The sequence below is a fragment of the Syngnathus scovelli genome, chromosome 4, assembly GCF_024217435.2.
Source record: "Syngnathus scovelli strain Florida chromosome 4, RoL_Ssco_1.2, whole genome shotgun sequence".
Taxonomy (NCBI): Eukaryota; Metazoa; Chordata; class Actinopteri; order Syngnathiformes; family Syngnathidae; genus Syngnathus; species Syngnathus scovelli.
The window spans coordinates 20,092,361-20,117,025 of NC_090850.1; the positions used below are offsets into that span (position 1 = coordinate 20,092,361).

The 24,665-nt window shown below is 45.5% G+C and overlaps 2 protein-coding genes across 4 annotated transcripts; one reads left to right on the forward strand and one right to left on the reverse strand.

Annotated features, from left to right (window-relative positions):
- Window positions 1-2,276: 2,276 nt before the first annotated feature.
- On the reverse strand, window positions 2,277-6,928 carry gpib (glucose-6-phosphate isomerase b). Its single transcript, XM_049717288.2, has 18 exons — window positions 6,765-6,928; window positions 6,587-6,677; window positions 6,446-6,514; window positions 6,049-6,168; window positions 5,886-5,969; window positions 5,521-5,667; window positions 4,859-4,930; window positions 4,742-4,786; window positions 4,597-4,650; window positions 4,258-4,318; window positions 3,644-3,687; window positions 3,420-3,572; window positions 3,217-3,346; window positions 3,071-3,147; window positions 2,882-3,010; window positions 2,741-2,816; window positions 2,583-2,649; window positions 2,277-2,492 (listed from the first exon to the last, which is right to left on the reverse strand). The coding sequence occupies exons 1-18, from the start codon at window positions 6,881-6,883 to the stop codon at window positions 2,369-2,371; spliced, it is 1,662 nt and encodes a 553-aa protein (XP_049573245.1). The 5' UTR covers window positions 6,884-6,928; the 3' UTR covers window positions 2,277-2,368.
- Window positions 6,929-7,601: 673 nt separating this feature from the next.
- Window positions 7,602-24,404, forward strand: garre1 (granule associated Rac and RHOG effector 1). 3 transcript variants are annotated; one of them, XM_049718771.1, is made up of 14 exons: window positions 7,602-7,765; window positions 14,447-15,643; window positions 17,319-17,531; window positions 17,669-17,809; window positions 17,887-17,982; window positions 18,135-18,296; window positions 18,360-18,518; window positions 19,523-19,620; window positions 19,969-20,094; window positions 20,248-21,245; window positions 21,328-21,493; window positions 21,582-21,719; window positions 21,890-21,965; window positions 22,316-24,404. In XM_049718771.1, the coding sequence occupies exons 2-14, from the start codon at window positions 15,146-15,148 to the stop codon at window positions 22,640-22,642; spliced, it is 3,198 nt and encodes a 1,065-aa protein (XP_049574728.1). In that variant the 5' UTR covers window positions 7,602-7,765; window positions 14,447-15,145; the 3' UTR covers window positions 22,643-24,404. The 3 variants fall into 3 exon arrangements, with proteins under 3 accessions (XP_049574728.1, XP_049574729.1, XP_049574730.1); XM_049718772.2 differs by lacking the exon at window positions 7,602-7,765 and adding an exon at window positions 7,870-8,281; XM_049718773.2 differs by lacking the exon at window positions 7,602-7,765 and adding an exon at window positions 10,337-10,593.
- Window positions 24,405-24,665: the final 261 nt, after the last annotated feature.

Consider the following 24,665-nt stretch of genomic DNA (forward strand, 5'->3'; position numbering starts at 1 on the left):
TGAGAGGTGAGCTCTGTTACAATGTACAAAAGACTACCTTGCTCACACACTGTCAGGAAATGAGAGAAAATTCACACCAGGGCCACCCCTAGCCACCACATAGCTCCGCCCCTGTAGAAAGAAAATGTAAAAAAAAAAAGGTATGTGGTGAAATTAAAAATCAAAATTTCTTTGAATCAAAAAAACAATTACAAAGTTGTATAAAAACATTTGGATGTGGAAAAAAATCGATTTAGTTGAGGTTAAACTAATTGGAACACCAAATTTGACCTGTGAAAATGTTCATGTTGAAAAGATATTTTAATATATTGCATTTTGTAACTTTGTAGCTTGTCCACTCCTGGCATGGAGCCTTGGGCCAATTTGATGTTTACTTTTCGATGCGGTGATTGCAGCGATGGTGACTCTCGGATGCTCGGAAAAGCTGCCAGTGAGTGACGTGGGAGCCGTAGTGTGGAATTCTGACGCAGAAGGGAGGGAGTGTCGGCGCTAACGTTGAGGTCGGGAAGGAGCACTCTTGGGACCTTGGTCTTTATATAGCTGTGGGAGTCGTGGGAAAAACCAAGCCGAGGTCCTTGTTTTTCCAGGCCTGCATGGGAGCTTTTACTCCAGAGGGAACGTTTTGATGACTTTCCCTGAGGTACCCCGAAAACACCTTGTCTTTCGGCATGGTTTGAACTTGGGGGGGGGGGGGGGGGGGGGGGGGGGGGACTGTCCGGGTGAGTTAGAGATGGCAGTGGGGGTCCGGGGGGGGTGTTGTTGCTATGGAAACCAATGACAGCCCCCAGCTCCTTCTGTTAAAAAAGAATTGGAATGTGCGGCTATGCATTGTTGAGCAAACATCTCAGGAACGCACACACACACACACACACACACACACACACACACACACACACAGACCAGAACTTTTTTCAAAGCTGCCCATTCCTGAGCCAGTCTAGCAATCTGACTTCCTGGTGTGCACCTGCAGTTAATACTTGGCACCATTTACAAAATAATTTTAAAAAAAATGCACTCAGTAATAACTAATATACAAAACTTGAGAAACTAATGCACAAAATTAAAAAAAACAAGAAAAAATACAGTCGCAAAAATTTAACAAAAGTAAAAGGACATTTACAAAAATGCCGATAAGAACAAAAGTTTAAAAAAAAGTGCAAAAAGCCAAAAATCCATCTGCAAAAACGACAAATAAATGAATAAAAGTTTCAACTAACTAATTATGGAGAGCGTACCAAGTGTTTCGTTGTTTCCGTGGCAGACATAAAAGGACAAGTTAGGATTCATGCTAAGTATTGTTGCCTGGCAACCGCCATGGGGGGAAAAACACTAGCTGAGTCTGCCACAGCTTCTTTTCTTCTTTTTTTCTTTTTGTTTGTCCTCACATAGGCTATTCTCTGCTTCCACGGGAGAAAAAAAAAAAGGCTATTTTATTAGGCACACCTGCATGATTAACAATGAGCTGCATCCAAACATCTCACTTTGCAAATATCAGAACAACAGGATACAATTTTCTAAATAAATTGAGCAAGACTGAATGTATTCTTTCTAATAACTCAAATGCTAGCGTGCTAACAAAAAGTCTGCTAAGTAGTAAGCTGAGAATGGAAAACAATGCAAAAAATCATTTCTCGGATCTTCTGTATAAGATGAACATTTAAATAGGTCAAGGGGAAATGTATAAATTTGAAAGATTTGATTTGGAAAATGTGAAATACTGAAAAAAAATTTTCTTATTCAGAATACCATAAAATTTCTGCATTCGTTTTGTATTTTTTTCTTAGAAAACGTTGATGATTGGAAAAAAGTGTAAATTAAGCAAATGTAGATCTCATTGTTGTAAAACGAGCTGAGCAGTTTTAAGTTTGAAACATTTGAATGGGCCGAGTACAACTAATAGCTAAAAATTCCCCAAAATTATCCATTAAATAGATTAAATGAAATTTAATCATCATAAAAAATAAATAATCATAAAAAAATATAAGAATAAGATTTTAAAATTATAAGAAAATAAGAATAAATAATTTAATATTAATCATTAAATGAAAATTTGAAACCCTAATAAAATAACTGACAAAACAAACCACTGGCGGCGCAACCGGTGCTTTACTGCCATCTAGTGGTTATTTTCCAAAAAAATGTAGACCGCATAAAAGGCCTTTAACACGTGACTTGATTTGCTTTGCTTCAAATTGATTGCTTTTAGTTTTTGTGTTGATTCATCATCAATACGTTTACGCTGATTTTGGAAAAAGAAAAGACGCAGCATACCGTGCCTCGTAAAACAAAACCTTTTTTAATACATCGTACAATAATTGATTAATTGATATTATTAGTTATGATAAAAACGACGACGAGTGCATGAATCTCAGGCGAAGTTCTTTTTGAGGAAATTGATGAGTCCGTTAGTGGACGCGTCGTGGGAGTGCACCTCGGTGGTGTCTTGCAGCTCGGGCTCGATCTTCTTTGCCAGCTGCTTGCCCAGTTCCACGCTAGTAACACACATTAATAATCAATAATATTAATAATCAAATCACATAGAATCAACTTTAAAAGAGTGGAATTAAAAAAAAGCATCTCACCCCCATTGGTCGAAGCTGTTAATCTCCCACATCAAACCTTGGATGAAGATTTTATGCTCATACATGGCTGAAAAAAAAATGGAGTCATTTTATTATTTAAATGTATCTTTGCTAGTAATAATTACAGATAGTAATAATTTCGACTCCTCGCCTCTCACCTATGAGAGCACCGAGCGTGTAAGGGGTCAATTTTTTGAAGATGATGGAGTTGGTGGGCCGGTTTCCTTGGAACACCTTGAAGTCCACGACAATAAGAATGAGCGATCGGATGAGTTACAACCTGTGTGGTTGTGACCCACTTTGTGTGGCAGAATCTTCTCCAGAGCCTCCCCAGAAAGGCCGCTGGCCTCCAGCTCCCTGCGAGCCTCCTCGGTGGTCTTCCCCCTCATGAGAGCCTCCGTCTGGGCCAAGAAGTTAGCCACCAGGATCTGCCGGTCCACAGGATCATTTAATATTCTAACACCATGAGCTGATGTGGGCTGACTTGCCTTGTGGTGCAGGTTGTCCCTGACGGGGTGCTGCGACTGCGCCGGGATAAGGAAATCGGAAGGCACCATGCGCGTTCCTGAAGTACAAGCACAAATGATAATCATGATCCAAAATGGTCATTCAGCGGTGTGTTATGTGGGGGTACCTTGATGGATAAGCTGGTAGAAGGCGTGCTGCCCGTTGGTGCCTGGCTCACCCCACACAATGGGCCCGGTGTGATAATTTACACGAGTGCCATTTTTGGTGACGTACTTCCCGTTGGACTCCATGTCACCCTGGATCCAAATTTCTGTTACAGTCAACTCGTAAAAGATTGAGATTTTTTTGGGGGGGGGGTTAGGTATTAACCTGCTGGAAGTAAGCGGCAAAGCGATGCATGTACTGGTCATAGGGCAGCATGGCGTGGGTTTCCGTGTGGAAGAAATTGATGTACCAGATGCCCAGTAGTGCCAGCAGCACCGGAGCATTTTTATCAAGAGGAGCAGTTTGGAAGTGCTTGTCCTGCAGAGATGAGTTTTAATTTTTGTAGATTGTTATTATTTTGTAGGGTATGGACGTCCCAGATGACGTACCATCCAGTGGGCGCCTGCCAGGAGCTTCTCAAAGTTGTCAAAGCCTGATGATAAGACAGAGTGGGAGGGGGGAGGGGGGTCAAAACAAGAGCAGGCATGTTGTCTATTATTGTGCCTCCAAATTAATATTTAAAAAAAAAACACACAATCTTAAATTCATAACAAATTATCAAATTATTATTTAACTGTGTAGTGACTAAATAGGTAGACTAAAATATGTTTATATAGTAGAATAATAAATCAAATAAAAATATATGGTTAATATCCGCCTCGTTGCTTGATATGAATAAATATTTATTTTATATTAGAATATATTCAAATATTTATTATCTTTAAAAAAAATTCATTTAATTACAAGTGGTATTATAATTGGTAATATTATTGATAGTACAACTATGAATAAATATTTATTTTATATTAGAAGAATATATTCAAATATTTATCTTTAAAAAAAAATCATTTAATTACAAGTGGTATTATAATTGTTAATATTATTTATAGTACAACTTTTCATATATTTATTTTTAGATTTAACATTTTATTATATTTAACGACTGGGGAGAAAATATGGTTCCTTGCCCAGTGAAGGGCCGCAAAAAAAAACTTGTACGTACCAATGTGCAAGGCAATGGCCATTCCAATCGCTGACCACAAGGAGAAACGCCCGCCAACCCACTAAAAGAACAAAACTTTTGTTAAAAAATACATTTCGAGCCAAATCAAAGGTTACAGCCAAAACATGCAATATAAAAGTCATATTGTATCCACCGCACTTAAAATAGCAAGCTCTGTGACCTTTATCAGCCTGTGCAGTAACCTCCGCACGGGAGAAGGTCACCACTAATAATAACCGAGGGGGGGCCTCTGATAACCCGCCAGCTGCGAACTCAAGCGTCCAGTCCCGGTCAGAAAGTTCCACTTAAATATAGCTGCCAAACAGAAAGAGCACTCACATCCCAGAACTCAAACATGTTCTCGGTGTCGATGCCGAAGTCCTTTACTTTGGGCTGAAAGACAGAAAAGTGGACAATTCGATATATCTTCTAGCTAGCTACTTTATGCTAGCTAGCTATCTCTCCATCTATCTCTATGACTTACGCCATTGGTGGAAAGAGCAACAAAGTGTTTGGCCACGGCACTTTTCTACGGAGAAATGACAACATTGTCAATAGATGTCGAAAGACAAGGTTAACCTTCAAGCCCACACTCGCGTACATCTTTGGCGTGCTCCAAGAACCACGCTTTGGCCGACTCAGCATTGGTGATGGTCTCCTGAGTTGTGAAGGTCTGACAAAAATCAGCGTTAAATGGAAAACACGTTAGTATGTGGACGCTAGCTACATAGCCTACCGTATTTTCCGGACTATAAGGCGCACCGGACTATAAGGCGCACCTTTAATGAATGGCCAATTTTAAAACTTTGTCCTTAAATAATGCGCACTGGACTATAAGGCATGCATCATGTCAGATTTTTAATCCAAATCATTTTCCATTTTATCTTTTTTATTTCAACTTTGGACGCAACAAATTACTTTATAATTGCAAAATAATGATCCATAGTCTTTTTGATTCATGATTCATAGTCTTCAGCGGGCCACCTATGATTGATTTCATGACACAACGCTTCGGGCCAGTTTAAATTTAGGAATTTGGTCCATATATAAGGCGCACTGGACTATAAGGCGGCTTTTGAGAAAATTTTAGGTTTTTAGGTCCGCCTTATAGTCCGGAAAATACGGTAGTTATTTTCAATTCAGATTGCATCTGATGTTTAGAAAAACAAGTTCGCTAAAATTGTCTTTGGCGTTCAGTAAAACTCACATTCATCGAGCCCAAATAAATATTTTTGTAAACCCACCGTTGGTGCCCTCCACTACCTTGGAAGCGATGATGAAGAGCGTGGTCTCAGGGTTGAGCTGGGCTAGCGTCTTGGCGATGTGCGTCCCGTCGATGTTGGACACAAACCACACGGCGGGCCCGTCCTTGGAGTACGGCTTTAGGGCCTCGGTCACCATCAGGGGCCCCTAGCGTTCGGCGGATCACGTTAAAAGAAGTTATGGTTCGATTTTCACACTTCTCCGCGTGTTCAAAATTTTTCCAGTGTTTCAATTCTTTTTGAACATTAGGGACGAGGAATTGTCTCGAGTGAAACACAATTGGACATCAACTTTTCAAAAGCTTCAATTATATTTACTCGTGAAGGTGCATTTTAGGTTATTTCGGTATTGAAAACAAAACTCACAAGATCGGATCCTCCTATCCCAACATTGACGACGTCAGTGATGCTTTTTCCCGTGTAGCCCTTCCACTGACCGCTACGAACCCTCTGCAAGAAAAAATAAAATAAAAAAAACACTGGGTGTAACTTCTCCCCTTCACATATTGTTTGCTATGTATTTACTCACATGACAAAAGTTCTTCATCTTGTCCAGAACCTTATTAACCTCCGGCATCACATCTTTGCCGTCCACCAATATGGGCGTGTTGGAGCGGTTTCGTAGAGCCACGTGGAGCACAGCGCGACCCTAAAATACATTTGCAGTTTAAAAATTTTTTTTCCAGCTCCTTCCAGAGATGTTCACTAGGGTATGGGTCTGGGATGATCACAATTTTGAAAAAAAAATAACCCCCTCTTTGCTTTAAAATATCATTGTACCCTTTACAGATTTTAGACAACCAGTGCCTGGAGGAGCAAAGCAGCCCCAGAACAGACGAACGGTGTAAAAAGTAACTCGTGAGGAAATTCAGCTCGTCACATAGTTGTCAAGTCAGGATGAGAATGACAACATGAACAATAAGCACCTCAGTGAAGTTGATCTTGTCTCCGGTAAACATGGTCTCTCTGGCCGCTTCCATGCCTCTCGACTTGGCCTGCCAAAGAAACGGTGCATCTAAGGGTGCAGGGAATGCTGGGATTTTCCATACATGACAAGTCCGACCTACCAGTTCCACCAGCATCTTCATCACTTCTTCAGTGATGAGGTTCTTGGAGTAGTCCAGCAGGATGTCTCCATCGTCGGTCTGCAGCGTGAGGCTGCACAAACCGGAGTTTGAAAACAAATCTCATTCATCCTTGTTTCATTCTCATTTGTCTTAGAAGACAGTTAGGAAGGCCTCTTACCTGAATTTGTGGAACCTCTCTTTGTCACCATCAAACATGTGCCTCATGTTGAGGTTCAAGGCGTGGGCCGTGTACCATTGCTGCAGCCGTTGGAAGACGGGGTCCTGCGTGAGTCCCATGTTGCTGAGTTCCGAGGTGGGCTGAGTGGGGCTGAGGGGGTGAGAGCAAAAGCTTTTTGAAGGGCCACTTGAGCTCCTCCTACTCTTACGATAATCAGGGCTGCTGCATGCATGTCACACCTCCTCCCCTCTGTGTGTCCTCCAAGGTTCGGGAGATTAAAAATATACTCAGGTAGAAAGTATACTATACCCATTTTAAAACATTGGCACACTGAACAAATAAGTCTCATAATCAATTTAAATTAAATAACTAACTTCAATTAACTATATTTTATTCCATGTTACACAAATTAGCCATAACGTATTAGCCACAAATTATTCTTGTTGTCAGGGATGGGGAATACAGTTATCGTTCTAAACAATAATATTGGGATCTACAATCAATATTAATATTATATATATATATAGAGCCTGAAAGTCTTGGGGAGGTCAGGTGCCAAATGATGCCTCACTAGAGGAATATGTGGAATAGCACGCCCCCTATTGACCGTCTGGCTAAATAACAGTGGAATAGTCTTAATCATCAATAGAGGGCGACAAAGCCTCAGTCTTTATGACGACATTTGGTTTAATTCTTATATCAGCCTCGGTTTTGGTATAGCACTAAAGTGATTCAAATTAAATAGCTCACATTAATGGCTCGGAGTTCAGTGAAACAACAGACTTGACAGTACCAACCAAGCCTTTGTTTTATTGTGAAACATTTGCCGGAACTGTTTTTGTTCTTTTTTTTGACTTGACACGCTCCAGTCACGCAGACGGTAACATCATTCGCTACATTATTGTGAAACGTTCACCGGAAGTGTTGGCTTTTATTACAACGGGATTGACATGTCACGCAGACAGGAGATTCGCTGTCAAAGAGGGTGGATGCCAGAGATGGTAAGCAATGCACCTTTTTCTCTTTACTATCTTAACCTTTGCCTTCCGTTTTATCACAGTTCCACCTCTCTATATTGCATCGAGCTGATGTTTGTGGAGCTTAAATGTGTTTTTATCGGTCACGCCTCAGTAACGCTTTTCAGTCGTGTCGCAGAGAGGCTAGCGGGGCAAGCTAACGTTAGCCCCGCGGAGCTATGTCGCTAAAGCCACTGAGTACACATGAAACATCCGTGCGCCCATTATCGGACGCACACCCCCTTTTACCGATTCCGTACCTCACGATTAACGACCTATACGTCTCCGTGACAGGCTTCAACTGAGTTACAACGTGCTGTTATGCAGCTAAAGCGGTCAATTATGAACATATTTGTCTGTCTTGTGCTCGAAACCACCCATTTTGGACTCAAGAGGGGAGGAGCAATTCCGCGTTGGTTATTTTTATTTTTCCACGCCATCAAATCTGCTTGCGTTGAGCACGTCGTCTTGACAACGGCATGCTGTGCTTGTCTAATGAAGGTAAAATCGTGTTATTAATCAAGTTTCGTCATATCGTAATCTGTGCGTGTCCGATAATGGACTTGTCTTATACGTACACTTGAATCCAAGTTAGCGCACTCGTTTCGATGTTAGCTTCCGAACTCGCAGCGGTTAATTGCTATTAAGTCCTTGTCTTTATGACCCTTTGTGGAAGTTTTGTAACGAAACAAAGGGCGGCTGTGTTGTCGTTAGTATTACGATATAGTTATTAATAGCTGCCATATAGTGCTCCCAACGCCCGGAGTTTCGATGAAACCGGCGAGGGAGGGGCGGGGGGATTCCTGCCAAATAGTGATCTAGCACGCTTCTAAGCTATAGGCAAATGCAAAATATTTTTTGTTTTCATTCCATTCTGTTATGAGCCACGATTTAGAATAACCTAATGTAAACCCTCGCCTGTGAGCTGTAAACCACCTGAAGATGAAATGTGCCATGAGAGCATGTGGAATGTGTTTCCTGTTTGGCTCTTGTGGAGACAGACAGAGAGAGAATGTGGAGATACGTATATAAAGGCATGTAGGGTTGAGTTGTAGGAATTATTTTGCACTAAATGTCTGATTATTTTTAGAGCAGTGAAGTGAAATTCATTTTTTTCCCCCATTAAAGACAACTTTATGAGAATGTTTCATCAGAAATTCTAACAAAACATGGAATTGCTCCTGCAAACAAAATGGCGTTTTGTTGTTTTTCTTCTGACACTATGGTGCAGAAATTTGCTGAAGATGCCGAACGGCGTTAGGTTTTAATTCCCACCTTTTGTCATCTTATTTTTGCTGGCTTTGCACAGGCTCCCCACTAAAATCTAGGGGGGTGGGCTCACTCATTTGGCCCACTTGTTGACAACTGCCACAACTCTGTCACCGTGGAAATACGCGCTTTGCTCGGCAGAATTCCTGTCTCGCCTTCAGACCGACGGGCTGATTCAGCGCTGCGCTCGCAGTCCCGTCGCTCTCCGCGGTTGAACACGTGACCCCCGCGGAGACGCCCGCCTCATCCGTGTGCAGTCACAAGCTCATTGTTTGCGCCACGCTGTGTCATGCGTTGTGCACCTGAGTGATGTTTGCTTCCCAGGCAACCCTCCCCTCTTGTCTGCACATTATTCGCCGCGGCAAGGCTGGGGGAAGGGGTCCGCTTTGCCCCGGGGCCACGATATTATTAGAGCCAAGGAATTCCAGCATTTGCAGCCCATGATCTCAGCTTACACAGTCCAATTGAGGCTGCCGTTTTTGCGGATGTTTTGCCTTTTCTTTCTGTTTTGTAGGCTGGATTAGCTACAAAGTATCGGGCATAAGAAAAGAACCACTCTAAAGAACAGCAATGAATACGCTTTTTTTTTTTTTTTTTTCCAACAACAACAAAAGGAATAATTATGATTGATCTACTTCTTCATGAAAGCAGACTGATTATTTGTGTTTAATCAAAATAAGACCTTTGCAAACATCTGCTTTTACTTTGGAAAACAATGCTCAGTTTTGATATCACCGAATAATGCCAAATAAATAAAAAATAATTGGTTGATGGGCGGCTCGGTGGCGCACTGGGTAGCACGTCCGCCTCACAGTTAGGAGGGTGCGGGTTCGATTCCACCTCCGGCCCTCCCTGTGTGGAGTTTGCATGTTCTCCCCGGGCCCGCGTGGGTTTTCTCCGGGCACTCCGGTTTCCTCCCACATTCCAAAAACATGCTTGGTAGGCCGATTGAAGACTCCAAATTGTCCCTAGGTGTGAGTGTGAGTGAGATTGGTTGTCTGTCTCTGTGTGCCCTGCGATTGGCTGGCAACCAGTTCAGGGTGTCCCCCGCCTACTGCCCGATGACGGCTGGGATAGGCTCCAGCACGCCCGCGACCCCCGTGGGGACTAAGCGGTTCAGAAAATGGATGGATGGATAATTGGTTGATAAAAAATAATCGGGCATAAAAAGTTTTTTCGATTAATGGAATAAACGATTCTAAAAATATTGAATTGTGACAGCTTTACTTAGAACACTAAAAAATAATCGGGCATAAAAAGTTTTTTCGATTAATCGAATAAACGATTCTAAAAATATTGAATTGTGACAGCTTTACTTAGAACACTATCTGTCACCTGGTTCAACTCGCCGCTGATGTAAGGTGATCTTTATTAATGCAAACAGGAAACATCTTTTCTTCTTGCTTTTCCAGGCGGGGGTCAGAAATCAGGGCAGGCTGCCATTTGATATCTTGTCCGACGGAACTCGAGCTGTGCTTGGAAAAGTGTGACTCGGGCTGGAACATGTTTTTGTCTTACTTCATTTTTTCCATGAGCCCGAGCAGGTATTAACCGTTTGTGTTATTCCAAGAAGGAATTCCTCTTTTCCCCGCCTGCCTTTGCTCTTCAGCATACTTTTGCGAAGCCGGAGGTTTTCGTCGCCGCTCGCGCCGGCCGTGCACGCTCGCCGTTCTCCATTGTGCGCTTCTATTCCGGAGAGGCGATCCCAGCTAATTGTGTTTGCTCTCAGCGCGGTGCTGACAGGCAGGTGCGCTTTGTGCGAGGGCTTCCGCGGATCACAGCGGACGAGACTCATTTGTCGGCGCTCACGTGACCTTTTCACGCTGCTGTCCTACTTTCCACTACTTTAGTATTTTTGCCAGTCCAGTTATTCGCAGGACTCAGGAACCAAGCCCCGCCCCCTTCTATAGGTGGCGACGCTGACCTACAGGGGCCTCTTGGCCCACGCGCTATTTTTATTGGGAGCCATAAGCTACTTAGTGTGGCTGCTCTGACATTACAGGTTAGCCTAATATTATCCAGCCCGGTCAGCGTCTCGACTGATCCCACCCGGCGGCGTCCAAAACGTCACAGGCAACCTATAAACTCCGACGCTAGTTATTCCGGAAGCAACCCGACACTAACCACAGACGCTCTATTGTCGCACGAGTTTAAATTGTAGCGAAGGAGGCCTTTATTTATACTCTCGCGCGAGTCGTACAGCTGCGTGTTTTTCTTTATTTTCGGAGCGCTGGAATGCAGAGACCCGCCACAATGCGCTCCTTGTGTCGGCCGGGCGAGAGGAGCTCCTGTCGCGCAGTTGCTCACGGCACTTGTCCCGGCTGACTCAACTCGAATGTTGGATACAAACTAGGGTTAGGCTGCTTTTTCCTGACCTTCTTTTTGAAGCTGAGAGTTGAGTGAGGAAATAACATTCCTGTGCTTCATTGGCAACAGATGTAAGGGAGAACATCCCCCCCCCGCGGAGCCCAACCTTTAGTAGCGTCTAAAACCAGTGCGGCATGCAGCTGTTTTTTTTTTTTTTTTTGGCCCACAGAAGCCAAAATAGTCTTCATGAGCGAGCTAATGCCCAGCCTTGTGACGGGAGCGTCGCTGCGGATGGTTAAGGAGCTGTCCGCATGTGGCACAGCTGCCACGTCCGACCCCTTTAAGCTACCAAACTTTTTAAGAATCGGCTTTGGAGGGAGGGCCAAGTGTGATTGAATGAAAAGGGAAGGGAAAAGAATCAAACCAATGTGAGGGTTTGAACATCTCCATCATGGAAGTGAGTCAGGATGTGTTGAAATGCGTTTTAAAAAGTGCAGGCAAAATTTTTTGGGGGATCACCCGTCTTAGATGATGTTCATTTAGTAGAAGAAAAAAAAAAGTAATTTCAAATGGCAACTTTTTTTCTACAAAATTGAACGACCCAATGAACATCTTCTGACATTGGTGATGTCATCTTTTTATGCCAGGTGTTCGAATATGAGTGACAATGCCGTACTTTGGCGACAAGCAGGTCGCGCCAGGAAATTTAAGCCCCTTCCCATCGAAACGGAGCAGCTGACGTGAGCGCGGGGCTAGAGCTAACATTAGCCCCCCGAGCCCCCTGCTGTTTCGGTACGATCTCCAATACAGCGGGGGCCCGTTAGAGGACGGGCGCTAGGCTGCCTCTCTGGGAATAAGCACGGCTTTGCTACACTTAAGATAAGTGCTTGTCAAGTAGGACGTGTCAGTTGTGCTTCGGAACAGGAAATCAATCAAATGCAAAGCACGAGGACTGAGTGATAGAAATGTCTTCAATGTGCCCATCAGATACTTCTCGAGTCAGACCCATTCCAAATCTCATTGGGCATCATGATGAAGAGCAAATATTTGACAAAGTTTCTCTGACGCATGTTGCATAAACTCACAGTCGAAGCTGTGTTGTCACAAGATTTCACCACCTCACAACTGGCTCTCAGCAAGTTGGTGACCGATGTGGAAACATCTTTAACAAGCTGAGCTTAGGTCGCCTGGCTCGGGCTCAAGCTGCATTAAAAAAAGAAAAAGTGTGTTGACCTGCAAACACAAGAAAAGCCACCTGGCAGCTTCCCTGTGGCGCTAATCTCTTTTGAGACTCGCAGGTCAGCCAGGTTTAGCCTCGTTAGCTCTCCTCCGCGGGGTTAACGCGGTTAGCATGCGCCGGCCAACCTGCAAATGACCCTAATCAGAAATTGAAGACATCTAACAAACGATAATGGAAAGTCATTTTGATATTACTAGCATGCCATTTCTATGTCCGCTGGGTAAAAAAAACAAATTCCAACTTCTTCCCGTGTGTTGCGCCAGAGTCGAATTGCTTTTTTTTTTTTTTTTTCTCCTCAGTTTCAGGAAGCGCAATGAGCGTCACTTTTGTCCCTTTGAGCTGAGGTCACCAGTTTCCCTCCGAGCTCTCTCTTTCCACTCACACGGCAACAAACGAGGGCTGTTTGGGAAAGGAAGCGGGGGTCGGAAGGTCGGCAGAATGTTGTCGGGATGCAGTGTGTGTGTTAGAAAGCGGCAACGTGTTTAGCCCACTCTCTTCTGCGAGTTACAATCCATCCCAAAACACAGACGCCGATACCAGATAGCGACGTCTGTTCCACAGACTGATAGAAAAAGCAGCGACGGAAACGTTTCACCCAGCAAATATGCGTGCGATAGGATTCCTGTGACATCACCAACAATGGCGGCTTATTATTTTAATACGCTTGTTTTCCCAGTGCACCAAACAATGTCCACAAAAGCATTCTGGGATGTATTTGGTGTGAAGGAAAACCACAAAGACAGCTTTTGTTTAAACTAGGCCATTGACAAAGACACACCCTCCAAATTGATGTAAATAGAAATGGGAGCTTTTCTGTCCCAATACTTTTGTCCATGTTGTTGGTGCCCGTGTTGGATTTCAGTTCATATTGTTTTTATCGCTTTTTTTTGGATTGTTTTTTTACCCCCCAAAAAATAAGGACATGGCAGTGATGTCATCATCTGTCAGCGGGTTTCTGGTTGTCTTCTGAAATTGTCGCGACAGTAAGTCCACGCTAGCGAACAAATGAATACATTCAGCCCAGCGGCGAAGACCCGGTCGCATCTGTCTGTTGAATGACGGGATTGTGACTGGGACAATTTGTCATCTGTATCGTAAAACAATGGCCTCTTCTCTGGCATGAGCGCATCGACACGCGGTTATGGTTTTGAAAAGTACAACCACAAGTCACAGCAGTTTCCGAGCAACGAAACAACGGCGTGAATCCAGTTAGCCATTAGCGATTAGCTTTTTGACTGTGTGTATCTTAACGAGCCAAGTTGACACTTGGCTAATGTTAGCTTAACTTGTTAGCTGTGCTTATGGAGTATTGAAGTCCACGGTGGCCATTTTGTAGCTTACCCTGTTACTGTACGGCTAATGTTAGCTAAACTTGTTTACTGTGCAGTATTGAAGTTCACGGTGGCCATTTTGCTGGAGCACTTTAGCTTACCCTGTTGCTGTGCGTTATCTACGGCTCATTAATGTTCCATCCTTTCCGCCATCTTGCTTAGGCACATTGTAACATTTAAAAGTAGATAGGGAAAAACTAAACTTGTGAAATAATGTTAATGTAGCACACAGGGCTGCAATGTAGCATTGTTTAAATAATCGATTGGTGTATCAATTATTTTATCAATTAAAAAGAAAAACTTTTATTTTCCAGCCCTTTCTTCAAAAATTAAATTTGACAGTGCAGCAAGTACACAAACAAAACAAGTCTGTTATGTCATAAAATGTTTTTCCAAAGTAAATGTTTTTTTTTTTTTTTTGTATTCAACTCCAAGTAGCATAAATTCAATCTCATCCTTCCTCTTCGGACACGTTGCTAACCTTGTCTGTTTTTTTTTTTCTTCCCCTTCCTCTCTTAGGAAATGACCTAGAGGCCTTACAGATACATTTGTGCTCTTGTCGCCGTAATCTGCATCCGCGGGCAAGTCCCACCTACCTCAGCCTGCACACAGCCGGGAAAAGCAGGAAGCCCGTCGGGTGGTGGGCTGCTGGACACACGGAGCCAAGTGGCGCTTTTGGAGAGGAGCACCTTGAGACGGACCGGATCCGCCTCATTCTCACAGTCCGGAATCTGTTTGCATGTTGTTGTTTTTTTTTTTAAACATTTTGTAACCTCCATGCTGTTGACCAGTGTTAATTTTTTGCTTTCAATCCAATTTTTTTTTCTACTTTCATCAGTGAAGGATTTCTATTTGTACAAAAAGCTCCAGACTGTATGAAGAATTCTTTTTCCCCCTCTTCTGAAGGAACGCACTTTACACCTCGGCTCTCGGATCAGTTTTGGAATCTCGGAGACATGCGTGTCGATATGCAGCTGGCCTGCATGTAAGCACGTCACTTTTGATTCCCGGCCCTCCCCGCTCGCCACTCCTGCCTTCGGATTCCCTCAAGGCGCACTGAGATGAGCCTCCGGCAGGCAGCATCCCTCAGTGGTCTTTTTACGTGACCTGGACTGTCGCGGTTCGAGTTTTTTCCTCGTGTGGACGACAGGATCTTTTTTTCCGAGGGTCGGGGAAAGTTAAGCAGGAACAGGATCTTTAGGTGCCGGTGCACCACCTATGTATTGTTGCAGTGTGCAACAAAGTAAAATGGACTACAAGCGTCGCTTTTTGCTCGGCGGGTCCAAGCAGAAAGTCCAACAGCACCAGCAGTACCAGATGCCTGAGTTGAGCCGGACCCTTAGCGCCTCATTGGCCTCCTCTTGCTCGGCCTCCTCTTCGCCTATGGGGCTCCCCGGAGGCGGCTGCCACCCGCCCCCCACCTCCCCCACCACGGCGGTGGCCGACATCCAGCAGGGCATCTCCAAGTACTTGGACGCCCTCAACGTGTTCTGCCGGGCCAGCGCCTTCCTCACCGACCTATTCAGCAGCGTGTTCAGGAACTCTCACTACTCCAAAGCGGCTATGCAACTGAAGGACGTGCAGGAACACGTCATGGAGGCGGCCAGCCGGCTGACGGCGGCCATCAAGCCGGAGATCGCCAAGATGCTGATGGAGCTGAGCGCCGGGGCCGCCAACTTCAAAGATCAGAACGACTTCAACCTGCAAGATGTTGAGGTACTAATTGGAATTGCTGGTTTGGATCTCATGGAACAATTTTTTTTTGTTTTGTCCTGTTACCAAGAACCAGGACGAGCAGAACCATATTTGGTCATTGCCGTTCCTTTTCGTTCCTTCGAGCCTTGGTGCTAATATGCTGGGATGGGATGTCTGGCTGCTCTCTTGCCCAATAGCTGACTTGATGAATCACTGTTTTCCAGCTCAGGTTCCCCACCCTGTCCTGAGAACCCGAGCCCGGCCAGCGTGTGAAAAAAAAAAAAAAACGTGTGGCATTCTGCATGATCTTCACGCTCGTTGCTGATTTTTCTTACTTCCTGTTTCCACACGGGAGCCGTTGAAATCTGATTGACAATTGGTCAACTTTAAAGTCGTATTTCGGTCCGCGGGAATTGCGGTCGGTTCGCTTTTGGAGATTGCCGCACCTCTACAGCGGGATCCGGCTTTGCCCAAAACAGGAAACCCTTTCGCACCGCTGTCGGTTAAAAAGGCTTCCCAAATATGCCCTCGTGATTATTAGTGGAAGCGTGAGTCTGAACGTTTTGACCGCACGCCGCGACCGCGGAGGGAAGCGGGAACGCAAACCTGCCATCAGTTTTCGATGCTACACACTGATCTAATTAGTGCGTTTTGATCGGCAAAGGGCCCGTCGGCCATGCTGGGTTTAAAAAGTGAATCGTAAAAAGAAAACGTGAGATTCGAAATGGCGAGGTAGCCCTTAGAAGACAGAACACGGTCTCCGAGGAAAAGCAACGCTAATCTAATAGCTGCTAATAGAGGAAGTGTTTTTACAAAAGGTATTTGGGACCGAGGGGGAGTTTTTTTTTTTTTTTTTTTTCTTTTTCTGCCTGTCTGAGAGGATAAGAATGCAGTCTGGCAGCAGTTTGTTCTATTAGCTCTTCAAAAAAGAAAAAATGAGAGGGGGGGGGGCAAATACAATAGTGAGTTGTGGTATGTGCGGCTTTACTCCATTTTTTTTCCCCCCTCTGACTGCACTCACCCCGTTTTTCTTTCCTTTACACCCCCCCCCCCCCAAAATTTCTGATCAGCAAGTAAAGCACTTTTTCCACGCAAACGGATTATTGGTGGAGTTTGTGTGGTATTTAAAAGCTGTCATTTTAAGCCGATATCCAATTTATGGAACTGCACCTCCCAAATGATGAAAAGGAAGATTCTTTGAAAAAAAAAAAAGCTATTGGGAAAGAACGAAGCCAGAAGCTTTCGGTCTTGTTTGGCACTGCGTTCAAAGTAGCCATCTGGTTCCGATTTCAAGGTCTCGGCCCGTTTAAGGAGCTCTCCATCCTCCGGCTTCCATCGTGGCGGCAACAGCGCAGGTGTTCTCTGACAAATAGAAGGATACATGTTGATGGCTTCATGAGTCACCTTATTTGGGCTAAAGGTTGTTTTTTTTTTTTTCGTATTTTTCCCGACTGGGTTCCCGCACAGCCAATCACATGTGTTCTCCATTATCTGGAACTGAGGCTTTGTAACATTACTTGTCAAGCTGTTGTTCAAATGATGACGTATGCTTGTTCTGGTTGTAGGAGATCAGTCCAAATTTTGTTGGCAGGCCATGTGTCTTCTGCTCTGATCCGCTTTCTTCTTATGGCTTTCATCGTGAACGTTTTTCCCGCCTCATAACTCATGGGCGAAAACATTTGTTCTTCCCTGCCAGGTTCTGGGTCGGTGCTTCTTGACGGTGATGCAGGTCCACTTCCAGTTCCTTTCACAGACCCTGCAGAAGGTCCAACCCGTGGCCCAGTCCTGTTTGGCTGAAGCTCTGGCTCAGGCCCAGGAGCGCTCGACCAGCGTGCGGGCCCAAAGCGCCGAGCTCGGGCCGCTCACAGAGCTGGAGGAAGCTTCTCGCTCGTGGAAATGTGCAGCTGAGGTATACCAACATGAAGGATCTAATATTCTGGGAATATGAAACAAAATTGCAAAATCACGTCGACATTGCAAAATTGATCTCTTGTACTTTTGGACCGCTGCGGGAGAAATTTCTGAAGAATGTTGCTGCACCCTCAGGCCATGTCAAGGCTGCGGGAGAGAGGTCGCGACGGCTGCCTGGCAGGCCTCCAGGTCCAGCAGCTCTTCTGCGTGCACAACACCAACATCCCCGAGCACCAGCTGAAGGAGCTCAACATGAAGATAGACAGCGCTCTACAGGTGAACCTTTGATTTCACCATATTTGTATTGCTGCTTAGGCAGTTGGCCTGACTTGAGTGGCCCTCCTTGTCCGCAGGCGTACAAGGCAGCGCTGGAGAGCCTGGGCCACGGAGAGTACGCGCTGAAGGCCGGTTTCCATCTCAACCCCAAATGCGTGGAGGCGGCTTTGCAGGTAAGCTGGCAAACCATTTTTTGAAGGACGGGGAGGTTGCCGAGACGCGTTTAGGTACCAGGAGTGTAGTACCGCGTTTGGTCGTTAGGGGCGCCAGAGTACGCTGAGTTGGTCGCCCGACATGTTTTTTTTTTTTTTTTTTTCCCCCATAGGGCTGCTGCGGAGAGGCCGAGGCCCAGCAAGCGGGCCGGATGCACACCACCTCCCAGCCCATCCAGTGCGAGTTACCCACCATTCCCGTGCAGATCGGCTCGCATTTCCTCAAGGGCGTGTCCTTCAACGAGTCGGCGGCGGAGAACCTGAAACTGAAAATGGTGCGTCCGCTTTTCCACACTTGTCTCCAAGAGGACGCTAAACACGTGCGGTGTCTTCCTCAGCAAACCGTGCTGCAGCTCATTAAGGAGGCGCTGGGCCAAAACGGACTGACCTCCAGGGACGACTGCCCTGTCACCGAAGTGCTCAACCAAGTGTGTCCGTCCAGCTGGAGGGGAGCCTGCAAGACGGCCGTCCAGCTGCTGTTTGCTCAGGCCGGTCTGGTGAGTAGCTCGCTTTAATCACCGTTCAACGTGTCCTCGTTTGAATCCCAAGTCACATGATGCCTATCCAAGCTAACCGCACAAAGGTGGGATGCTAATTTGATTGGTTGCTAGCTCTTGGTGCTAATACACACAGTAGCGTTTGTTCCAATACTTTTTTTTTACTCACTTGAAAAATAGTATTTATTCATCTCTTGATCTGAAATGTCTTTAGTAAACAAAATGAAAACTCTTGGCAATCCATTTTTCCCATTCTTTTAAATGAAATTTTCATCCCGAGTTCTATATTTTAAAAAAGCGGCGCTCACCCAGGTTGCTCTGATGCCATCCGAGTGGTGTAAGCTAATACTGGTGAGACACAAAAGGGGAAAAAAAAAAAACATTCCGGCTACATCTGGATGAAGGATAGACTTGCCTGGGATGGGCCCCTACAGTAACCCCCCCCTCCTCCTCCTCCCCCCTCCCCTCCCAGAGAGGGTGCAATCTTTACAGAGTAACACCAGCGTGTTTACGCTTCATCCGTGTTTATTTCCTCTGTGTGGTCTGGCGCGTTTCCAATAGCAGCTCATCGTAAAACAATCCGAGCGATGACAGACGAGGGCCTTCGCTTCTTATCAACCACGTGATTATAATAATACACACCCGCGCTACTCGCCGTCACTGCAATCGTACACCGGCGCCATTTCTTTTCTCATGCGCGAGCTTTTTTAATCGGATAAACCTGCTCCCCTTCGACAACAATGGAGCGACTTCCTGCCGTGCGGCAAATAGACACACACACACGCACGTCACCCCCCCCCCTCTTTTTTGGCCCGGCTTGCAAAATTCTCAAGGAGCCAAGGCCTTTCAAAGAACTTGTTTGTTGTCATGGGGCACCGAAAGACCCCCCCCCCTCCCTCCTCGGCTTTCTTTGAAGGTCATTGAATTTGAATTTATTAAAATGGAACACATTGTACCGTTCACTGTACGCCGTCAAAAGTAACGTCGGCGCGTTTTCCTCCCAGGTGGTGGTCGACACGGCTCAGATCGAGAACAAGGAGTCGTACGCGCCTCACATCAGCCTCGAAGGATCCAAGCTGGTGGTCCAGGTTCCTTCCACGTGGTGAGGCCACACTTTCTCCACTCGCACGTTCAGTGCCGTTGACGACTTTAAACGATCTGTTTTAGAGCCGGTAAAAAACAAACACAAAACCAGTATGTGCTCCCCACCTGGAAGCTCTTTCTATCTTCATTTTGAATATCGGCTCTGCATCTGGCGCCTCGGGGGGCCTGCACTGCCGAGCAGGATTTGCCAGTTTGTGAGTCAACTGGAGTGACAGGAGACTCCAGCTTTTGACGCTTCTGAGCCTTCTAAGATATGGTTCATGTGCAAAGCGGTCGACTTGTAACAGCTGAAAGAGTGAAACCATATGAAAGAAGAAAAAAGTATTTTTTTGTGTGTGTAACGCAGGTGTCTGAAGGAGGACCCGGCAACCATGTCCTTGCTCCAGCGTAGCCTCGATCCGGAGAAGACGCTCGGCCTGGTGGATGTGCTCTACACAGCCGTGTTTGACATCAATAGATGGAAGGAAAGGAAGTGAGTCATGTTCTTCACATCTCCTCCAATGTTCTCAGAAAACCTCCCCTAGAAACCTCCCGTCTCTTTTTCTGTTCTTGAGATGTTCTAATCTTGTAATATCGTTCGACCAACGTCCTAAGTTGACCATGCTTGTCTCTCTCCCGTCCAAAGAGAGCAAGCTTTGCCGACTATCCAGATTCAGCTGCAGCGGGAGAGCCCGGACTTTGGTGGCCACGCGGATTTACCGCCGGGCCCTAACTCCAAGGCCTCCAGCGGCCTCCCCAAAACCATCTCCAAGCTGACTTCCAAGTTCACCAAGAAGGTGTCGTCCGGCTCCAACAGCGGCGGCAGCTACTCCTTCCCCAACACGCCGTCCCGCGGCATGCTGACGGGCTCCGAGGACAAGGCCAAGAGCTTGGGCCGCAACGAAGGCCGCCTGCACAGCTTGCTGCAGGCCGGGGCTCTGTCCGCCGGCCCCGAAGCGGGCCCCCAAAACCCGTTGGCCAACGGTTTGGCGTGCGACGAGCAAGGCATGAACCTCCCCACCGACCAGGAGATGCAGGACGTCATCGACTTTCTCTCAGGGTTCAACATGGGCAAATCCCAGCAGGCCTCCCCGCTCGTCAAGAGGAGGAACTCCGTGGCGTCCGCCAACCCCACCGAGCTCAAACCCCCCGCCGGACCTTCGCCGACCTCCCCGGTTATTTCTCACGGCACGCAGACCTTGGCTCAGGCCCAGCCTCCGCCACCACCGCCGCCATCACAACAGCAGCCAGCGGCCCCGCCTCCGCCCCAGCAGCCCTCCTCCCAGACCCTGCAGTACTACCAGCACCTCCTGCAGCCCATCAGCCAGCAGCAGCCGCCTCCTCAACTTCCTCCCCCTCAGCAAAGGGCGTCCAGCAAGTGGCTGGGCACGTCCAGCCAGCAACCCCCGCCCGGAGGCTTGTCCCCCCTGGGCCCCATCGGCCAGTGGGGCGGCTCCCCGGGGTTGCCGGACCTGAGCTCGGACCTGTACAGCCTGGGCCTGGTGAGCACGTACATGGACAGCGTCATGTCCGAGGTGCTGGGCCAGAAGCCCCAGGGGCCCCGCAACAACACGTGGCCCAACAGAGAGCAGAGTGACGGCGTCTTCGGGGTCCTGGGAGACACGCTGCCTTTTGACCCCGCAGGTAACACCCATCACCTTCTTCTCAACAATTTTCAAAACCGAGTAGGTCTGGAATTCAATTGTCTCCATTCTCTTTCCGCCAGTGGGCTCAGACCCTGAGTTTGCCCGCTACGTGGCCGGCGTGAGCCAGGCCATGCAGCAGAAGCGTCAGGTGCAGCACCCGCGTCGCCTCAGCAACCCTCGCAGCAACTGGCCCATGCCCGACGACCAGCACAGGACGTGGACACACCCCGAGTACTACAACGAGGGGTACGGTGTTTTTTGTCCTTCTGTTTCTGGGGTATTAAAAAGAAAAATGTTAAAGGAGTCAGTAAAAGAGCTGTGTTTGCTTTTTCAGTGAGGCAGTCAACAGCAGCTGGTCAGCCAATCAGGGCGACTCCGCCAGCTCCAGCGACGAGACTTCTTCCGCCAACGGAGACAGCCTCTTCTCCATGTTCTCTGGACCTGACTTGGTGGCGGCGGTCAAGCAAAGAAGGTATATCCAGCAAAAATGGAGCTAGGTGATGCTTGAGTGTCAGATATCTAGGAGAGGTTCATCTTTTCCCTAAAAAGGCCGTCACAAACGAAGATTTTGAATGTCTGGCACGACACATGACAAAGTATTAACATTCATAACACAAAAGTAAAACTAAAATGCGTGTGCAGGAAACATAGCTGCGGTGAGCCGGAAGCCTGCACGCTGCCCTCGCCGCCCCTCCATCATATTGCTGATGACAACCAGGTAAGAATCACTCACGCCACAAGGGGGCGTCAGACATCACTATTACTTTGGAAAACTTGTCGTTTTCTTAGGGGGAAATATTAATTTTTTTACTTGGTGTTATCGTAAGATTACAACTTAAAAATACTTTTAATAATGAACCTTATAATCATGATATAATAAAAATATAATAGTTAGTTTCCTCATCATTCTGGATATTGCAATTTTATTTTGTCCTTCATATTGCCAATTTATTTTTAAAATGTCACCATTTATTGTAAAATTTAAAAATACTTAAAAAATGTTGACATAACATCACAACCTTTTTCTTAGGTAATTTTACAATTTTTTTTTTGTGGCATCTTCCTCAGGACAGCAAAACAAAAACGTGGCCTCCCAAAGCGCCGTGGCAGCACTCGGGCCACGGCGGCGGCGGTGTGACCAATCCCAGCTCTTCCTTGTACCACCAGATGAATCTGGCTCCGCCCTCGTCGTCGCAGTGGAGCGACTCCCTGCAGATGCTGCAGTCGCCCGTGTGGGCGGCCGGCGGTGGCGACTGCTCGCCTTCGACCGCCGCCATCTCCTCGCCGTTCCCCTTCGGCCAGCAGCAGCAGCAGCAGCAACTGAAAGGCATCAAGACCTTCAAGTCGTTCCCCTTGAAACACGAGCACAGGTCCTCCTTCCTGCACCAATACTGAGCCGGCCACTCCACACGCTACACGCTAACAGTAAACACACTGGCTCGATCTACTCCACCTTTCCGACGTACTTCCACACACGCTACTTTTGTACAGGCGTTATCAGGGCCACGCCGACGGGAAATAATGCAGCTGACCACCATTACGGCTCAGTTAAGTCCAACTCGTAAGAGAATGAAATTTAATTTTATGAGCAAAAAAAAAGGCACAAAAATTTAAGTCAGAACTGTATGAGGAAAAAGACTTTTGCTAGTTTACAGCCTTGTTCTCGTCACATGACCTCTCATCTCCCGAGACTTTACGAGCACCTTTAGTTTTTGCTCGCTACTGTACGACATGACAAATAAGACTTTTTTTTTTTGTTTGCAACTTATTTTGCCTGTAACTTAACATTTTTCTCAAATGACGACTTTTTACTTACTGTCCAATTTATAGTTGTAATCCACTCCCCCTTCAGTTTAAAACTTTATTTTTTTTTTGCTCATTACAACTTTTTTCTCATACATTTACACTTTACCATAACGTAACGACTTGCTTTTGCACATAACGGTGACTTTTTTGCTCGTACTTTAACAGTTTTCCTCATGAATTTTTTTTCATGTAATGTTGCAAACCTTTTCATTGATTTATTTTCCATTTCCGCGTGGCCCTGATACTCCCAACGTATATATCACACAGAGACCTATTTTTACATTTTCCTTCCTCTGCCCTAACTACTTAAGTTACTCACTACTATTATTATTAATATTATTACTACGAAGCGGTCATTTCTCTGCCTTACGAAGAGTGCGGCCGATGCCCGTCCTTTCAGGCAAGAGCTGGAGACCGCTTGAGAAATTTAAAAAAAAAAAAAAAAAAAAAAGTGTGTACAGCGAGCTGTAACTGCCAAATGTACAGCTAGCGTGTACGTGAAACATGAATTTTCATTTTTCCTTATATTTTTAAAGAGGCTCTGAGCAGGCTCAGCACGGTTAACACACATATACTACTTATTTTTTTTGTTTATAATGATTTATTTTTTTCCTCATCCACAACACACAAATATATAAAATGTGCCATTTTGCCAACGAAAGCACTTGTTCCTAACCAAAGCAGGAAACGGAACGGTGGTGCATTCGCTTGGCCCCCGCAAAATTGGACGTCACGACTCCTTGTTACATTTTCGCAACAGTATTAATAAATGTAGTGAACGGCTATTTTCCACTTTCCCATTTATGTGAAAAAAAAAGAAGCACACATAAGTTCATCTTTACCAAATATGCTTAACAAAAGATTTATTTGGTTTTTACGGCAAAAGCCCCGAATGTTATCTTTTCTTTTGTGATGTTTGCAGATGCCAATGTTGCCTGTATTTATAAAAAGACACCAGATAAAAACTAACACTTCAAAATGTTTACAGTTTTGCTGTACATACATATAAAATATATCTTTTTATAGTTAAATGTGCTTTGCACAATCAACATAGAGGTTCTGCTTTTTTTGTTTGTTTTTGGGCTCTGTTCACTTCCTTAGAAGCCTTTTTTTCTTTCCTTTCTACTTTTCCTAAGACAGACTTGTAACTGTTGGCTTATCATTACCACCCCCCCCCTCTCCCCCCCGCTGTGTCAAACGGTTAAACTATAATGGCGGCAAGGGTAAACCAAAATATAAATTCATCTAAAGGGGGCGGGGCTGCTTGGCTTACGTGTTCTTTTCAGCTGGCAACTAAAACTACCAGTGATGCAAAGAGAAAAAAAAACATTAAAAAAAACTAGCAAGTTCATTTGTTTCTGTTATCTGTTTTGTCCTTGAATGTTAGTGACATCATGAGAAAAAAAATGTATTTATTTCCGTGAAAATCAACAGCTTTAATACCTGGAAAATATTAACTACATACTTATAAAAATGATGCCTTTAAAAATTTCCTTAATTATACTGATTTATAAAATGATTTTTTTTTTCTCCTGTAAACATGACAAGGTAATTCTCATTTTTTTCTGTTAAAATAACATTTGAGCCCCTGTAATCTTAACACAATATTACA

What these genes read in the sequence shown, in the direction of transcription:
- gpib (XM_049717288.2), bottom strand. Translation starts at nt 6,883, where the DNA reads ATGGGACTCACGCAGGACCCCGTCTTCCAACGGCTGCAGCAATGGTAC. An exon ending in TTGCTCTTTCCACCAATGGC is followed by an intron (nt 4,651 to 4,741) that starts GTAAGTCATAGA and finishes TCTGTCTTTCAG; the next exon opens with CCCAAAGTAAAGGACTTCGG. An exon ending in TTGCCGCTTACTTCCAGCAG is followed by an intron (nt 3,347 to 3,419) that starts GTTAATACCTAA and finishes ATTTGGATCCAG; the next exon opens with GGTGACATGGAGTCCAACGG.
- garre1 (XM_049718771.1), top strand. Translation starts at nt 15,146, where the DNA reads ATGTATTGTTGCAGTGTGCAACAAAGTAAAATGGACTACAAGCGTCGC. An exon ending in TCAACCTGCAAGATGTTGAG is followed by an intron (nt 15,644 to 17,318) that starts GTACTAATTGGA and finishes CTTCCCTGCCAG; the next exon opens with GTTCTGGGTCGGTGCTTCTT. An exon ending in AGAACCTGAAACTGAAAATG is followed by an intron (nt 18,297 to 18,359) that starts GTGCGTCCGCTT and finishes TGTCTTCCTCAG; the next exon opens with CAAACCGTGCTGCAGCTCAT.